Here is a 17455-nt window from a genome sequence, read left to right as displayed (position 1 = left end):
TTTTAATGGCAACATAGTATCAGGGACGAGTCACTTGGCTCCTTCACTCTAACCACCCCATTGTGAAACTGCACAATCAACACCCACAATTTGCCAAGTATTTCACTTCCCAGAGAGAAGAGGCAGGCTGTCAGTGAGGAGAGAAGTTGTGAAGGTTATATTGCTACTCGGAAGGTGATATAATGTAGGTGACATTGGTGTGTGTGTGTGTGTGTGTGTGTGTGTGTGTGTGTGTGTGTGTCCATTGCTTCCAGCTACTGACAGTGAACCCAGAGCATCGTTTCTCCAGCGTGTCTGACATGCAGACATCTCCCTACCTCGCTGACGTCAACTGGGATGCTGTGTACGAGAAGAAGATGGAGGCCGGATTTGTTCCTAATGTTAGTGTGAAGAGATCAGATATCACTGCACACACACGCACACACACACTATCCACATGATAAACACTTCAGTGCATACACAGGTGCCTCTTGATGTTTGCAGATGGTAATGAGCATGTGTTGCAGCTAAATAATGCAACATTTAATGTAGCTTCTTCGTGTTATTTCACAATAGTTTGTGCATGTGCATGTGAGTGTGTTCGTGTGTGTGTTATTTGTTAGGGTGAATATGGGTTTAGTGGGACAGTTAAGCTTAATGATGTTTATCTTTACATATGTATACTTAAATTACTAAAAATCATCATTCAGCTCATCATAGGAAAGTATGAGATTAAAAAAGATTGGTTCTATGTTGATGACATCACGTCCGGGGGCGTGGCTAACCATATTCAACTACCTCTGCTGTGAATCAAGATGGTCAGTAAAATGACATAGCGTTTTTAGGTGAAAGATGTTAGTGTTCTAGAAAAAAGAAAATTGGTGGATAGTTTGTAATTGTGCTATATTTTATTAAGGGGTGTAATGGTGATTCATAATTTTATAAAATCACATCCATGTGAGTCTTACATTTGGCATTTTGGGACAGTGTGTTATTGGCAAACTGGGACAATCATTGAAGTCATTTTATTCATCCCTCATAAATGTAGTTATCTAGCTAGCTAGATATACAAACAAATGTACTTAAATTGCTGAAGCACCACAGCAATCAAGCCTACAGCAGTTAAGCACATGGCATACATTTTTAAGCCCTGTTGAGGCATTAATAAATACTGTATATAGGGTGACAATTGGCTGACTATAAAGTGAAGTCATCTGTATAACTATAGCAGGATATTTTGTCTGTGCTATTAGGAATAGCTGAGTTTCCTCTGGGAAAATTTAGATAGGACCTCTTTTTTCCTCCTTTTTTTTTCGAGGGGGTCGGTCGTGTTTTGAATATTGAATTGTGCATTGTTCTGGTTTTTGAAAATTAATATAAATATTTCAAACAGAAATTAATGTTTGTTTTTATTATTGTGTTTAAATAAAAATGGAATGTGTTGCAAGTGTCCCACTTTCCCAATAGTGCCAGGAAATTTTGGTTTTGGGTCAATGCGTTTTTGGTGAAGGGTCATCCATCCAGTGTTTAATGTTTCTTGTTTTTTAGAGATCTTAAGCTGTTTAGAATGGTATCATATGATGGGCTAAGACATTTGGTTCATAATCAAAAATTATGTTGAAGGTTAATTTTCAGAAAGTGTCCCAGTTTACCCATATTCACCCTACAGTACATTATGTTCAGTGAGCACTTTGTGTACTCTGTGGCTCTATGTATACAGCGTCAGATTTACAACCCTGTATGCGTGTGTGTGTGTGTGTGTGTGTGTGTGTTTCTGTGTCTAATTATACCATATGCATCTCCCTCCTGCAGAAAGGTCGCCTCCACTGCGACCCCACCTTCGAGCTGGAGGAAATGATCCTGGAGTCACGTCCACTTCACAAGAAGAAGAAGAGGCTGGCCAAGAACAGATCCAGAGACAACAGCAAGGATTCACAGTCGGTGAGTGACATCATCCTCTACAGTTCACTGTTCAGTGGTCATCACACAGTCTGTTCTGTCAAATCAACATCACATCAAACTAAGGAAAACAGCACATCCTCACATTAGAGAAGCCTAGAAACGGTGGCAAACCGTTTTCTAAATACTTCCAGATTGATCTTCCCATTACTGATTAAGTGCCACGTCTATGGACGTCAATCAAAATCCAACGCTTGAGTGCCAATGACGTCCATAGACGTCAAATGAAAAAACATGTGAAATTAAATTTTCAGATGTCTTACATGTTTTTGAAGCCAAAATTAAAACGGATAAATCACTGTCTTTCACAAAAATGCATAAGATATATCAAGAATGGAACAAGGTACAAACAAATGTTTTTTTCCCTAGTTAAATAGAGAGTCTCCTCTTTCCTTTGAGCTGTTTGGTGTTTTCAGAGTAGTACAAAATATTCTCTGGGTCTTGAAATATTACTCAAAATGCCCCAAAACGCTGGCACATGGCACTGACCATTTTATAAAAGGGCTGGCACTCAATGAGTTAAAGCAGAAGTAAGTGGTCCGGTCGTTTTCGCTAATTATGCGTTCCAGGCAGGCTTTTGAAATCGTAAATTACAGCTTCAAGTCACAACTTACGACTTTGTAGCGTTCCAGGCAACCCACTCGTGTTTTTCCGACCTGTTTTACCGGTGAAAGTCACTATCGGCGTTCCTTGGCTGCACACACAGCCCTGCATGCCATTCTCTCTCCTCATTGGATAAAAACTGTAGGATACGATAAATGTTTTCTCTTCGGCTCAGAGCAGAGCAGAGGGACTGACAGACCTGTGTTTCAGACCAAACACAAGATATAACTATTTAAGACTTATATTAACACAAATATATCACTTACTTCTGCTTTAATTGATCAACAGCAGGGAAAATAGAACTTACCAATAGGAAAATAAGAAGCTAACAAAGGAAGGAAAACTAAAAAAATACATATAAAAATCACATATTATTAAAGAAAACTACATATTAAATGCAGCTTGTGTTTAGGTGTGTGTGTGTCTCTCCTTAGAGAACATTTCAAGAGACAGGCTCACATAACTTAATCTGCACCATCTTTCATAGTTTATCTTTAAAGATAAAATATTAAAATGCCTCATAAGCTCAGCATTAACAGCATTATGTTGTGTTGGGGAGGAAGATTTAGGAGCTGTGAGGATGAAGGTGGAATTCAAGATGTCACTGCATCTGTTAAAGATCTGTATTCCCTTTGATGAAAGGGCTATTTATAGCTTTGCTCACATGTTAAAGGTCTGTTTTCCTGAGTAAAATGATTTGATTTGTTGTTGTTTTTCCCCCTGAATGTGTTGTGTCCTGATGCAGATCACATTGGTGTGAATTTCTGTAATGGAAACAAATTTATATTATGAAGAGGACATTGGCACACACACATAATACGTGTCTGAGCAAATTATCACCTGCTGCAGATGAAAATTACTCATAGATACTGTACACATGAAGAGGAAGGGACAGCCTGGGGTAACACTGCAACTCTCAATGCACTGTATATTTTTAGATGGTTGTGACTCAAATCCCAGCGTCCTCTTTCTCTCGGCTACAGTGAATTACCTCGGCTTGTGACAATAAAGATAGATTTACTGTTCAAGGATGTGAGCTCCAGGCGTCTTTGAAACATAGTGATTGAATCATACATCTTCCTAAGAAGACAATAATCAGTCTCTTACTGTCACACTGTACATTTTCCTCCTGCTTTAGAGTAAACTCTGAGGAAAAATAAGATTACTACAGCATGACATTACCGCTTTCATATTTTTGGTAAATTGACTTGCTGGGAGTGAGATAAAGAGGTTGATACCACCCTCATGCCTCTACATCCAGCCAGCAGCTGGTGGGCTTTACATTTGGACAGTCATTCCATCATTACATGTATTGTAAAATGTGAAAGATGTTCTCATGTAATTAATTATGGAAGTACGATGGAGTATTAGGGCCACATTGAGAAAAACAAAACAAAACACAGACAGACAGAAGTCGGAAATTACGAGAATAAAGTCGTAAATTTGGAGAATAAAGTCGTACATTTCCTACGAGAAAATAGTAATAACATTACGAGAATAAAGTCATAAATGTACAACTTTATTCTTGAAGTTTGTGATTTTTTTATTTGTCAATGTGGGAATATGATCATTCTCTTCCATATGACGGAGTATTCTCCGTCATATGGAAGAGAATGATCATATTCCCTTTTTTTCAGTAATAGTAGGAAGAGTAGTAAAAATTGCACATGTGCGATTTTAATAAAAAGAAATGAACAAAAAGCCCCCCCCCCCCCAAAAAAAAAAAAAAAAAAAGAAGAAGAAAAAAAATCCCCACATTTTCAAGCCACCTCTATAAGATACTTATTATGACCAAAACATTGTTCATTGCAACACAGTGATGTCTGGTCATTGTGATTTCAAGAACTCTCTGTCTGAGGAGAAATGTTTTTTTGAAGGCACCACCTTTGGCTCTGGGAAATGGGAAATGGGATGTGCTATTTTCTAAACCTTTTAAAATTTGTAGTCTGAAGCTTAAGCAGCCTTCACAGTATTTACTCTGTTTAAAAATAGACAAAGGAAAAGGGAATAGTACAGTAGAGCAGTACAGACACAAAGGAATTGTGAAATGAAAGACAAGTCATCACATACATGATGAAGCCCGGGCCTGTCCTGATGTGGCCCGTGTGTGTGTGTGTGTGTGTGTGTGTGTGTGTGTGTGTGTGTGTGTGTGTAGGTGTAGGTGTGTGTGTGTGTGTGTGTGTGTGTGTGTGTGTGTGTGTGTGTGTGTGTGTGTGAAACCAGGAGGAATAACTGGAGTCTCTTCCTGTCTCTGCTTTGCTGTGTTTGATGGAGACATTACTTACCACAGACTGGAGATATCCTCTCTGTATTTATGAGAAACAGCCTGTTCCCATCAGACAGTCATCATGACATCAGTGTTATTAACGTCAGCCCTGTGTATGTGTATGTGTGTGTGTGTGTTATCAGCATTCATCAGCCTGTGCAAGGAGTGTGTACCCCTAACAATAGCAGGGTTATGAGATTTGCGCGGTACCTACGTGCGCGTGTGTGTGTGTGTGTGTGTGTGTGTGTGTGTGTGTGTGTGTCTGCTTGTGTGTGTGTGCATACTGTGTTATTACCGAGATTATTAAATTATGAAGCCTTCAGTGCTATTGTCATGGCCTCAAGTGCTTTCGGAAATATGAGCTTCTATTTTTGTCTGGGGCCAAACATCCAGTTTGAGGAGGGCTCACAAACAATTCATGACTCGTCTAAAAAGAGCAACGAGGAGAGAAAGCAGTGAGGGGAAAGACATAGCCTCTGAGCTCACACTGACAGATTCATGGTCTGTCTGTAGCTTTTGATGATGATGATGATGATGATGATGATGATGATGATGATGATGATGATGATGATGATGATGATGATGAGCAAGACGTTTGGTCTGTTGAATGCCTGCAGGAGAATGACTACCTACAGGAGTGCCTTGAAGTGGTGCAGCAAGAGTTCATGATCTTCAACCGTGAGAGGTAAGAGAGCACAGCAGCAGCAGATACAGCAGATAGAGCAGCAGATACAGCAGCAGATAGAGCAGCAGATACAGCAGATACAACAGCAGATAGAGCAGCAGATAGAGCAGCAGATAGAGCAGCAGCATATAGAGCAGCAGCAGATAGAGCAGCAGCAGATAGAGCAACAGATAGAGCAGTAGCAGATACAGCAGTAGATAGAGCAGCAGCAGATAGAGCAGCACCAGATACAGCAGATAGAGCAACAGATACAGCAGCAACAGATAGACCAGATAGAGCAGCAACAGATAGAGCAGCAGATAGATAGAGCAGCAGCAGATAGAGCAGCAGCAGATACAGCAGCAGATAGATAGAGCAGCAGCAGATAGAGCAGCAGCAGATACAGCAGCAGATAGATAGAGCAGCAGCAGATAGAGCAGCAGCAGATACAGCAGCAACAGATAGACCAGATAGAGCAGCAACAGATAGAGCAGCAGCAGATAGAGCAGCAGATAGATAGAGCAGCAACAGATAGAGCAGCAACAGATAGAGCAGCAGCAGATACAGCAGCAGATACAGCAGATAGAGCAGATACTGTATAGCAGCAACAGATAGAGCAGCAACAGATACAGCAGCAGATAGAGCAGCAGCAGCAGATAGAGCAGCAACAGATAGAGCAGCAGATAGAGCAGCAGATAGAGCAGCAGCAGATAGAGCAGCAGCAGCAGACCATGTGTTTGTCTAAATTGGACCCCCTTGAAAACGAGGTGGTACATCTCAAGGGGTTTTATCCAAATAAACAAATTTCAAATGTATAACACAAGCTAAAAGCAGCATTTCCAGTTTGATCATTCAACAGTTACACAGCAGCACAGCCAGGAAATCATTATCCTGTTAGAGCAAATGTAAAGGACAACATATTACAATAATTACACCATATTTTCTCCTTTGAACAAATAAAAACAGCCTCTGCTGGCACACAATGACAGTAAATGCTAAATGTGAAGAAGTGGGCGTTCACCATGGAGCATTTGGGGAATGGTGTTATCATTTGCCTTTGTTTTCTCTTCCAAATGAGTCATCCTCACCTGAGGCTTTGATGTGCAATCATCTGACCACAGGAGCTTCTGTTATCTTGACTAATTGACTAATGTGGGCCTTAATCTAACCCAATTATTTTGTGGGGCACAATGTTATCATACCTGCTGAAAATGATGATTAAATCCACAAGAGTAAACCTCAGAGCTGCAGTCAGCGTTTCACATGCATACAGTATTCCTCCAAACCTGTGTGACAACCAAATGAATTCATGACAAGACTTGGACATGAAAATCACAGGTGACAAACGAGCCACGCTGTCACCAAATACACACTGTGGGTCATATAAACAGCATCGTATCTATATCTACTTTATCATAGAATACATGTCCTCCATGCGATGTGAGGGGAGCAGTATTGGTTCACCGCTGCCCTAAATTATTGCCTCATCTATTATTGAGCAGGTCCTGCCACTGCAACATTACTGAAATCCTTCTGTGTGGGAAATGTCTCATCATATCCTATTGCTCTAATTAATGGCAGTCGACTTCTATTTATAACAGAGGCCATAATATCTAGAATTATACAGGGCAGAGAGGAGCACTATATAATAAACTCACAGCCTCTTATTACATTCCACTACTCTCATGTTTGATTGTAAATTACTTCTGTGCTCAGAAAAAGAGACAAATCAGACAAATATCAGAAATTAGAGGGGGCTTTGCTGCCTTTATCTGTGTGTGTTGTTTTTCTGACCAATCAAAAGTGTGGCATATTCTCTTCAATCTGGTAGAATTTGATATTGGTACTGCTGAAATTTCCAGAGTTATTGGGCTTTTTATTTTGCTGTCCATCCAAAAAAGCACTGTGAAACCAGAGTACCCTACTCCCTACATTCTATAATTTACCAAGGCAAAGTGCTGTATCTGTAGCTAATACCAAGCCAATGTGCACCAAAACCAAGGCAAAAGTGCAGTATCTGCCATAAAACGGTCAAAATTGGTCAGAAAGACAAACTACAAAATACATTTAATTCAGTCCACCTTTATCTAATCAATTATAGACTTGGTAGTTATTCATAATTTGATGCTTAAACCTGACAATGAAAAACAGCTACTGCACTTTGCCTTTGTAGGGCAGATATACTGTATGAACATGTATTCATGAACAAGTTATAAGATTGTATTTGTTTCCACGTGTGTCAGGTTGAAAAGGCGTCAGGAGGAGGGTCAGTCAGAGGCCGGGGGTGACGACGCCAGTGGAGACGGAGACAGAGAGGCCGAGGCCGGGGCCACCGACGACGACGCCACCGAGCCAGACCCCGACCCCGGTACCGAGCCCGATCCCGATCCCGAGCCCGAGCCCGAGTCCTCCTCCAAGCTGAGCATGTGCGGCTCGGTCTGCTCCTCCCCTGGCAGTTGCTAGCACCGCGTGGCCTCACACTGACGATGGCAGGTCTCTCTGGGTGCTGCAGTGTTTGTGCCATGCCCCGTAGATTGGTTGTCACCCCTCTCTCTCCTGTATTGTAGCTATAGGAGCGGAGGAAAACACAGCAGGGCGATTTGAAGTGCAGGACCTAACTGTACAATGGCTCCCACTATTTCCCTTCTCCCTCCCCCCTTTTCTTTTTTTGTAGCATCTCTCCAGTAAGGCATGAATGAAGCACATCTCTAGAGAGTCCCACCTTCTGTATCTGTCCACCCTAGAGTAAGCTCTAACTTTCTATGCAACGTTACAGTATAGCATGTCAAATAAGGTATCACTTAACAGGAGGTGTTGTTCTGGAGCAGAAACCTCCTCAAGCATGATGACATCCCAAGCAATAGCAGTCCACGTTTTCTTTTCTTTCTTTTTTTTTTCGTTGGGTTGGTGGTTTTGGTGGAGGCGCCTCCCCTCTCAGCCTTCCTGTTCAAATTCTGATGGGGACGGCTGAATTATTCAGCACACGCAGGCACTCAGTTTATGTTATTGCTTGTGTCTTCAATTCACTCTTCCCCTCAGCCTCTCTCATGTAACTTGTGCCCTAATTTGGAAAAAAAGTTGTTCTTCATTCTCTCCTGGAGCGCCTTCCTCCTGTTGCAGCACCTCTCCGAGGCACTTTTACAGACAGCTCTTTTCAGTCGGGCCAAGACGGTGTGGCTGTTTCCATGTTCTAAACCTGTTCTAAGTGGTGCCTGATAATCAGTATTTGTTAATCACATTGTAGCCGTGGATGCATTAATAGGTCAGAATGCTAGTTTCTTCTTTGTCCAAGCTTAGGATGGACAAGGTATGATCATTTATGGGAAGTCAGTGCAGCAATCATACTGAAAGTGTCTGTATCGGTTACCAACATGTAGTATTTTAGCCCTGCGTCATGTTCATATTCAAGAAGCATCCAGAAACCCCGCTCTGGGGAATAAATCCCGATTAGCCACAATCCCATCCTTTAATAATCGATTAGAAAGCTTCACCCGACGCCATCGTCTCCTCAGCGCTGGGTTACTATAGACATCATCTCCCTGTAGAGTTTGTTTTGGGGCTGTACTTAAACGTGTAGCTGTGCCCTGTTGGAACTTCAAACTGTATAGATGAGCTAGTCGATAACTGTCATCGTGATAGTGGTACATTTAAGGTGGCACCATCAATCTCAGTCTGAACAACTGGGGACATGTAGCAAAAGTCCACCTTAAAACCCTAAGGCCTAATAAAAATGAAAAACTATGTAAATAGCATACAGTGTAGGGTAATTAAACTCGCCACAGTTTTATGTGGGACTGCGAACTTGACATATAAACTAAAGGAAGAGCGGTGTGAAGCTGCGTGCTGCTTCATGCTTCTCTTCTGTCCAAGTGTGCAGGCACAACTTGTAGGCAAAATATGCCAAAGCTTTTCTACCATTTGCATAACCATTTCTAAGGAACTTTGTGTGTGTGAATATATGTCTCTTTTTCCCCAGTATAACATAAATTCAATGTTCCTTCTGCTGGTGAAAAAAATACTATCATTTATACAATAATATTGTGATGATGTAAAAAAACAAAACAAAAAAAAAACGTCTAGCTTTCAGTTTAAGGGGTTAGATCTCAGAGTAAGTTTTGGGAAGTTCGCTGTCTTTACAAGAATGAAATGAGAAGGTTGACACCACCACTCTGAGCCAAGGGGCAGTTAGCCCAGCTTAGTATTTAGTCTGAAGTGTGAAGTGTGGCTCTGCACAAAGTTTTAAAAAAATCCACCTACCAGGACCCTCGAGCTCACTAATTAAAAGTTTGTATTTGTGTGTGTTTGTGTGTTTAATCCACACACTAACAGAAATGTAAAAGTGACAATTAGTTTCAGGGGAATTCAATATTTGCCAAACAACAGCCGGTAGCGGGACATTTCCAGATGTGCAGCACAGAATCAGTTCACATTTACACCAAGTCATTTACTCTAAACACACAAAGGATAGTTTTTATGTTTTTATGAAAAGCGAGTTATATAGCATATGTTAGTTTCTAGCTGAAGCGGTGTGGCTGGTGGAGCCTGAACCTGATCCTGATCCAGGAGACCATCGGGGGCTGTGAGGCCTCAGGCAGCACGGTGCTGCATTTACACACAGCGGTGAATGATTCCAGCAGCCTACTGTACATGGTACTTTATCATGTCTGATTCAAAAGTTTCACTCACATTCACAATATGAGGAGTGCCCTTTAAAATACGAGCTAAAGATCTGACACTCACAGTGGCTCAACAAGAAAACATGCACAACACACAGAACACATACACATTCAATATGACAAATACCACCAAATACAGAAACACAGAGCAGGCCACTATAGATACATTGAAAAAAAAAAATACAGATCTACAATACATGGTCATTATGACAAGACAACAGTCACTTTTAATAAGCGTCTCCCAGTTGATTGTAACCAGAGAATGAGACAGACCCCAGTGTTACCATTTATGTGTTTTAATGAAAAGTTCTAACAGCATCACAGAGTATATACAGCAAGTGGTGCTATATGTTGTACATGGTATTGTGTTGTCAGTGTGATGGAGGTGTCAGGTGAGTGGACAGCATCAGTGGTATCAACCTTCTCATCCTTCAGCCTCAGAGAGTCAACAGATGAGTGCACTTCCCAAACTGTAGAAGTATTTCTATCAAACCATCGTACGATTAGATACAGAAGCTTGTTTAAAGGGATATAAAGTGGCATCCTCCAAGTTCGCCAAAATATATGATAAATTGAATAGTATCAAGCCCTATGCTTTTATTTTTTTGCATGTTTCTTTACAGTATAAGCCTGTTTTTGCCAAAGCCTTGAGCTTGAGCCTCACCGGCTGATTTGTGCATGCACAAGCTTTTGGTAATAGCATACCTCGATACTCACCTGACTACTGACACAGTCCAGATCAAAGTATATCTGACATGCGTAACTGTTTCTAAAGTGAGTTTTGTGAACTTTAAACTGTACAAAATCCTATAATCTGCAGTGTTCTATGGACGGCATGATATTTTTAGATGATATGCAGTACCTCTCTCGGCATCTTGTAGATTGTCTTAATGCTGTGTTGGAGTAAAGAGGCTCGTACTCTTGCCGTACGAGTGGAATGAGGTCAGCGGCTGTGTGTGATGCTCTGTTGTGGGTTAAGTGTTGCAATATTGTCTGTGCAGCAAATGGAAGTAGAAATTGGAAGTGGGGCAGGTTTTCACTTCACCCCATCACTGAATTTTGCTGCATTACTAAACACTGAATGTCTCCATTTGTAGTAAAGGAAGCTTGGTTATTTCTCTAAGACTCATTCAATGGGACTACACTCCATCAGAATCAACATAGGCTTGAAGTGGATGTGTAATTATATGTTAATCATTTGTAAATGGATAAAAAAAAACTTTGAATTCAAGTGTAGCTTTTCTCTAAGTTACAAGATCTACAGAATCTACAGTTTTGGCATTTTGTTCCTTGACATCAGTGATAATTCCTAATTGGACTGTGCTTGCCTCCTGACATGTTTCTTTGTGCGTGAATGTTCTGGATGCTGTGAGGCATTGTGCTAGTGTTTGACCAGCAACAGCATGTCTTCTACTCAAGCATCTACTGATTGACGGATGCTCTCGAGGCGTACTAATACTGTAGATGTCTTACCTCTGTGGAAACAGTTTGAAACTCATTGCCCTGTGGAGAAATACGAAACAAGAAGAAGATATGTTTTATGCCACTCTTTTCCTCCTTGTGAACTTATTTTGCATAATGTTCTTGTGCTGCAGGATTTCTACAGGGAGTCAGTGAAAGCCTTGTTACTGTACCAATTGAAACTGCTCTATGTGTTTAAAACATGCTGCTTTAACTGCTTTGATAAAGAAATAAAACTCCTTCCAGTAATTTTGCTCCCCGTGTCTTTGTCATTTCCAGCGTCAAAGTCACAGTCTGTCAGCAGACAGTAGGGGGCGACGGAGAGCAGGAGTGGGAATTGACTGGGCAGAGATGTCCAAAGTGAATTAATCTCTTTGAATGGCACAGTAAACATGAACTGTGCCACCAGCGACTGCAGGGGGTTAGAATCTGGGGCTGAATCTAAAGCTGAAGAAGAGAAGAGGCTGTCACAGGATTAGTATGAATAAATAATGCAGACAGGCTCAGCTTTGTGCAAAGAGCTGCCTCCTCGTCTCAGATATATATATAAAAAAACACTACATTTGGTACACAGATACAGATACGTGTATCCAGAAATATCCTAAAAAACTGCAGAGGTCATACAAAAAGATTTAATCTTTCAAACACCAAGTTCGAGACTCTTCTCCTGTCCCTTCTTCATACGTAGGCTGGTTATAGTTCAGGACCGGCCCCTCTGCCCCGGGTCCTCCAGGATGTCCACCACAGCTGTCTGTCCTGCATTGTCCAACAGGGGGCGCCACTTGGGGGCTTCAACAGCATCCAGAAGAGACGCAAGCTCAACCTCCAGCTTCTCCACGGTCTCCTCTACCTTCTGCAGGAGACAGAGGACATCTTTGTTTGGCTGACTCATAAATAAAACATTAATAAGTTGTAGTATGCATAATAGACTCATCACTAATGCATTATGCAAAGACTTTCATATGAATATTACAGTTGCCCAAAACAGCTGGTACTAAGGTGAGGTGAGTGTGGGGTTTTGTCAGATTAAGATGAATGGAGACTTTAAAGTCATCAGTAATTTTGGGGAAAGCTGAGGGCTGTTTTGGTCGTCTCAGACGGAGCTGACATTTAATTATGAATTTGACATCAGGAGTGAAAAAACACACTCTGAATCCTGATAGACTCAAACCACGGAGGGCTCAGTTTGGAAACAGCACCTTCTCCACTACATCCAGGCGGCTGTGGAGGTTGTTGTGCTCCTGACAGGCACTTGAATGCATCGCTCGAGTCCGCACGTCAGGCTCAGGACCTGAAAGCATACAAGACACATCAGGAGACATAAATATTCTCTCCTTTGACTGTAGAACTTATTTACAGTGCTATTTAGGGTTATTAAACATGGGGTTGTGGACAGGGCCGTTGCTAGGAATTCTGGGCCCCCTGAAAGAATACTAAAGTGGCCCCCTGCCCCCTGACTTTTCCACTTTTTTTCATAGACTACGTATATATTATCTTTCTTATTTAGCCTACTTTGTTTTGATGCTAATGCAGCATTACTATGAGTATTAGTCAGGATCTTATGCAGAATAATTCAGTCATACAAAGATAGACTACTGGGGTTTTTTGTGGCCCCACTGGGCCCCTAGAATTATCATCACCTTTCTCCCCTATTCAACGGCCCTGGTTGTGGAGGTAGTCATCAGTGTGTTTCCTTCAGTAAATTCACACAGTGCACTGCAGAGGACGCTCATGGAGACTGTCCAGTATCTATTTTAATGCTCGCATCATGAAAAATATTTTCAACACTTCCTTCCTCTGCTAGTACATTTTTCTCAAATATTGAACTTCTGTGCTGCACCCAGAGTGTGCACTGTATTATGCTGCAGGTCAGCTGAGTGAATCAGAGAGAGCTCAACCTCACTTTGTTTGACAGGAGGGTATATATGCTGAATATATTCCACATTTAAACAGTTTTGGAGGCCGCATTTCAAATGTTTCTGGAACATGTTTAACTGCTGATCCTGTGAGCACAACCACATTATAACCCCAACCATCCCTCTGGATTTTGAAATAACCAGCTAAACTAGTGGTTCAAACAAATATTATCTGCAGTGCTTTTCTGCAACTGCAAAGCTGATTTAAACCATTAGTACTTGCAAACAAATTATGAAAATGGGCAACATCGGAGAATGACCACTGTTGGTCAAAATAGTGAATGCATGATACATATTGATAATCTTCTCCTCTAAGGTTTTCATACCAATAAATAATGTGGACCTATACAGGAAGAAGAAAATAGCAACAAAACTTTAAGTTGCGATGGACTACTAGGGGTCCACATATTCAAAAATTACCACTAAGCCAACAAATTGTGAACTAGAGATGGCATGTCAAAAAACAAACCGGAAATTGCCCACCCACCCTAATTTCTGGGTGTTGGCTCATGGACTAAAAAAAATGAAAAAGTCTGCACACCAAATCCGTGTGCGGATTTTTTCATTTTCTTTAGTTTCCCTCTCTTTTGATCCAGCACCCATCCCAATTGGGCTTTTGATGTGCGTGTTTTTTCTCACAGTTTTTCATGGACTAAAAACTAATTTAGGATTAGGAAACACATTAATTAATGTAGCATAAGCAGTTAATTAATGTTTACTACTCAAAGTTAGTTAATAAATTATTAAGTAATAATAAAAGTTGAATAATTAGTTGTCATTATGTATGCATTAGTCAGCATTAATTAACACATTAGTTTATGCTTAATAATGTAGGTAACATAAATTAAGGGACCCTTATTGTAAAGTGTTACCCTCTCTCACTGCTGTGGAAATTTCAAAGAGAGGAAATCAAATGCTTGGATTTTTGTTGTTGTTGCTTGTTTCCAAATCACATCATCCATCCATCAGCTGCATACTCTGCTTATTCATGTAGAGCTGTGCCAATGATGTGTTATCATTTTCCTCCCAATAGCAGGACAGTGAACGGCTTCAGTCTACATGAACTGTACAACAGTCAGCACTGTGAGGAAGGGCCCAGTGCTCTCTGTGTGAGTTCACCTCGGTGGGGGTGGGGAGGGGCCACCAGCATTGTTCCTTAAGCAGTAAAGTCTTTGGCAGCAGAGTCAGCCAGAAACGATCCCCATATCTGATTCTGCACAATGTACAGCTGTGCCCCAGCATCAGACCGCCTTCATTTTACAGCCTTATCCCATGGAAACGTTTTACAAGCTCCTTTATTCAGGCTGGAGGGGCGCCAGGCTCAGCACATGCAGGATACAGGAAAGAAGAAGGAGCCACAGATGAATGAATGAGAGTGAAGAGCATAGCTTTCATCAGACGGGGCAAGTGTCTCAATCCAAGTTTGGTGGTGAAGACGTGAATATTTCCTGCCCAGGATCTGTGTGTTCTTTTACTTTGTTGTTGTTGCATTTCACAACAACCACAATCCTTAGCTGTAGAATGTGCTGCTGGTTTCCAGATCAGAAAAAAAAACCCACAGCTGTGCTTCCACTGAAGTGTCAGTGTGTGTTTGTGTGATCAGCATGTATACCCAGCACATCCTGCTCTTCAAGAGTGGAAAAACATGCAATGGAGAGTTACAAGCTGATGTTCACAGTGAATGTCTCAGCCGCTGAGTTTTCCAGAGCTGCTGTGAAAAGACAGGAGTGAGTGTGACAAAGTACAGATGCCACTTATGTGGCTGAGATCTTATATTATCACCAGTTGGTTTCCAAACAGCTCGAAGGAATTTGTTCCTTTTTCCTGCTGGCTGTTGCTCTGATGACGGAGGTTCCAGGAGGTTGAGAAATCAGAGTGACCCCACCCTCCTACAGTACATACTCCAAGGAACACCACACACACCACAGGACAAACAAACACGGATATGAAGATGGATCACATCTGAGCTGATCTCACACATGGACTGACCGCTGACCTGCTCTGAGCTTCTGTCACCAGAGTTCACAACTCAACCCTCAGTCCACCGCAGTGACTGAAAGTTAACGGCTTTATCAATTTCCTGGTTCTACATTTCAACTCAACGGTATTTAAACCCATGCAGCATTAAAACCTGTGTTCTGACTCTCACAGCTGCAGTTTGAAGCACAGAATAAAAATGTTTGAGAAATTGTTCTTCTTTGTGCTCATCTCCATCTTCTGGGGTCATGAGATCAGTGTAGTCATTTCTTGCCTTTAAAAAAGAACTATGTAATCTACGTTAGCTTTTTTAAAGGTACATTGTGTAGGAATTACTCCCATCTAGCGTTGCGGTTGTATATCGCAAGCAACTCAATCGTATTTTTCATGCTGCATTCACGTGAAATTGGGCAGACGGCAGACAGACGACAGCAGTGGTCCGTCAGCAGGAGGCAAAACAATACACGTGACAATATGTTGTCATGGCGATGTCGTATTGTTTACCTGACCCACGTTTTACCGGCTTTCTCTAAACTTCTGTGACTAAAATGACATCTGGTTTGTTACCGACGGCCGTCTGCCCGACTGCAGGTGAATGCAGCATCAGTGTAAAGGCCCCCACATACTCGGGCGTACGTGACTCCGCACGTACTCGTGGCGGACTCAATGCGGACCCAAAGCGGTCGTCCGCGACTGACTCAGTGTCACGCAATAGACTGCTCGGTGGGAAACCTTCACATCGACCTGTTTTGAATGTGACACCGTACGCTCGACTATGAAACCTCACACCTCCGCGGACAGTGCACGTGGAGTCCGCGAGCGCACATTACGCCCGACTCTGTGGGGACCTTAACGCTCCATTCCTCCTCACTGCGTTACCACGGTGACTTTTCACAGACGCCACCTCGACCTGAGCCGACAGCTCCGGTGTCTCAGCTGAGTTTCCGTGGTTTCCTACCGTCACGCTGCCACTGAATGTAAAAACATGGCGACACGACATGGCAGCCAGCACCGAGCATACCCGCTCCATATATGAATGATATGAAGTATTTTCGTGAATAGATAACAGGAGAAGTTACACAATGTCACTTTAATATTTTATGTTCAACATGAAACTGGTGGAAATACAATGAAATGATGCAAAAACGCTCCGTGTGTTGGTAACCATGTGTGTACGCTGCCTGCAGTTGGCCATTCTTGCAGTATGAAGTCAGTGTAATTCATACTGGAGGCCGTCACTCACTGCTCTGGCTCAGGAGGATTGGCCCACATTTCTGTGAATTTCCACTGGATTATAGTAACGCTGGTAAACAAAGCTCCAAACACGTCTGAGGGGCAGGAAGATGAAGATGATAGATGAAGGGAAGAGCGGTTGTCTGAAACTCTGCTGACAGTATATTAGATTATGTGCAGCCAGAGCTGCAGTTAAATTAGTAACAGATGTGCTGGCAAATCCGGGAACACACAGAGATCTGTGTGTGTGTGTGTGTGTGTGTGTGTACAACCATGATGTCAGTTCAACTGTATGTATGTTCATCCACCCTCCATTAACACACAATGCAATGCAACAAAGACAAACTGTATGGAATTGACTCTGGTTGACAAACCGAACACTGACACTGTGTCCTCTGCTGTGTGTGTGTGTGTGTGTGTGTGTGTGTTCAAGTCTTGACCTATGACCCCTACCCTCCCTGCTCCAGACCCCACCCAGCTCCCTTACCTGCAGCAGCATAGCCAATCAGGAGGAGGAGAAGTCCGACGGAGGGGGTGGGCGGGCGGATCATGGCGAGGAGGTGAGACCTGCTGAGCGCCAGAGACGAAGAAAAACTAAAAGCGGGTGAGAGAACGAGGGAGAGGGGCCCAGAGCTCCTCTGATTCAGAACCAGACGTCTGTACTCGCTCTCTTGCTCTCTGATTCTTCTCTCCTTGACTTGGTTGCACCCAGTTTCCTAAT

General features: G+C 42.2%; 2 protein-coding genes across 2 annotated transcripts in view; one reads left to right on the top strand and one right to left on the bottom strand.

Annotated features, from left to right (window-relative positions):
• Positions 1 to 11861, top strand: part of stk32c (serine/threonine kinase 32C) — a 120606-nt gene extending 108745 nt beyond the window's left edge. Inside the window, exons 9-12 of the mRNA XM_085800805.1 lie at positions 255 to 380; positions 1792 to 1920; positions 5425 to 5492; positions 7715 to 11861. Of these exons, the coding sequence (XP_085656931.1) occupies positions 255 to 380; positions 1792 to 1920; positions 5425 to 5492; positions 7715 to 7934 (543 nt within the window). The 3' untranslated portion in view covers positions 7935 to 11861. The remainder of the gene's footprint in view (positions 1 to 254; positions 381 to 1791; positions 1921 to 5424; positions 5493 to 7714) is intronic.
• LOC146973844 (placenta-specific protein 9-like) lies at positions 11120 to 17455 on the bottom strand. The gene is made up of 3 exons (XM_085800806.1): positions 17222 to 17455; positions 12808 to 12899; positions 11120 to 12461 (listed from the first exon to the last, which is right to left on the bottom strand). The coding sequence occupies exons 1-3, from the start codon at positions 17283 to 17285 to the stop codon at positions 12309 to 12311; spliced, it is 309 nt and encodes a 102-aa protein (XP_085656932.1). The 5' UTR covers positions 17286 to 17455; the 3' UTR covers positions 11120 to 12308.

The sequence above is a fragment of the Trachurus japonicus genome, chromosome 15, assembly GCF_045865225.1.
Source record: "Trachurus japonicus isolate A0001 chromosome 15, Traja_1.0".
NCBI classification, from domain to species: Eukaryota; Metazoa; Chordata; class Actinopteri; order Carangiformes; family Carangidae; genus Trachurus; species Trachurus japonicus.
The sequence above is the reverse complement of the archived record's forward strand: the minus strand, read 5'-3'. Positions and strand labels throughout refer to the sequence as shown.

Coding starts and splice junctions, on each gene's coding strand:
- LOC146973844 (XM_085800806.1), bottom strand. CDS start 17,285: ATGATCCGCCCGCCCACCCCCTCCGTCGGACTTCTCCTCCTCCTGATT. Junction 12,900..17,221: donor GATTGGCTATGCTGCTGCAG/GTAAGGGAGCTG, acceptor GTATGCTTTCAG/GTCCTGAGCCTGACGTGCGG. Junction 12,462..12,807: donor GCCTGGATGTAGTGGAGAAG/GTGCTGTTTCCA, acceptor TGTCTCCTGCAG/AAGGTAGAGGAGACCGTGGA.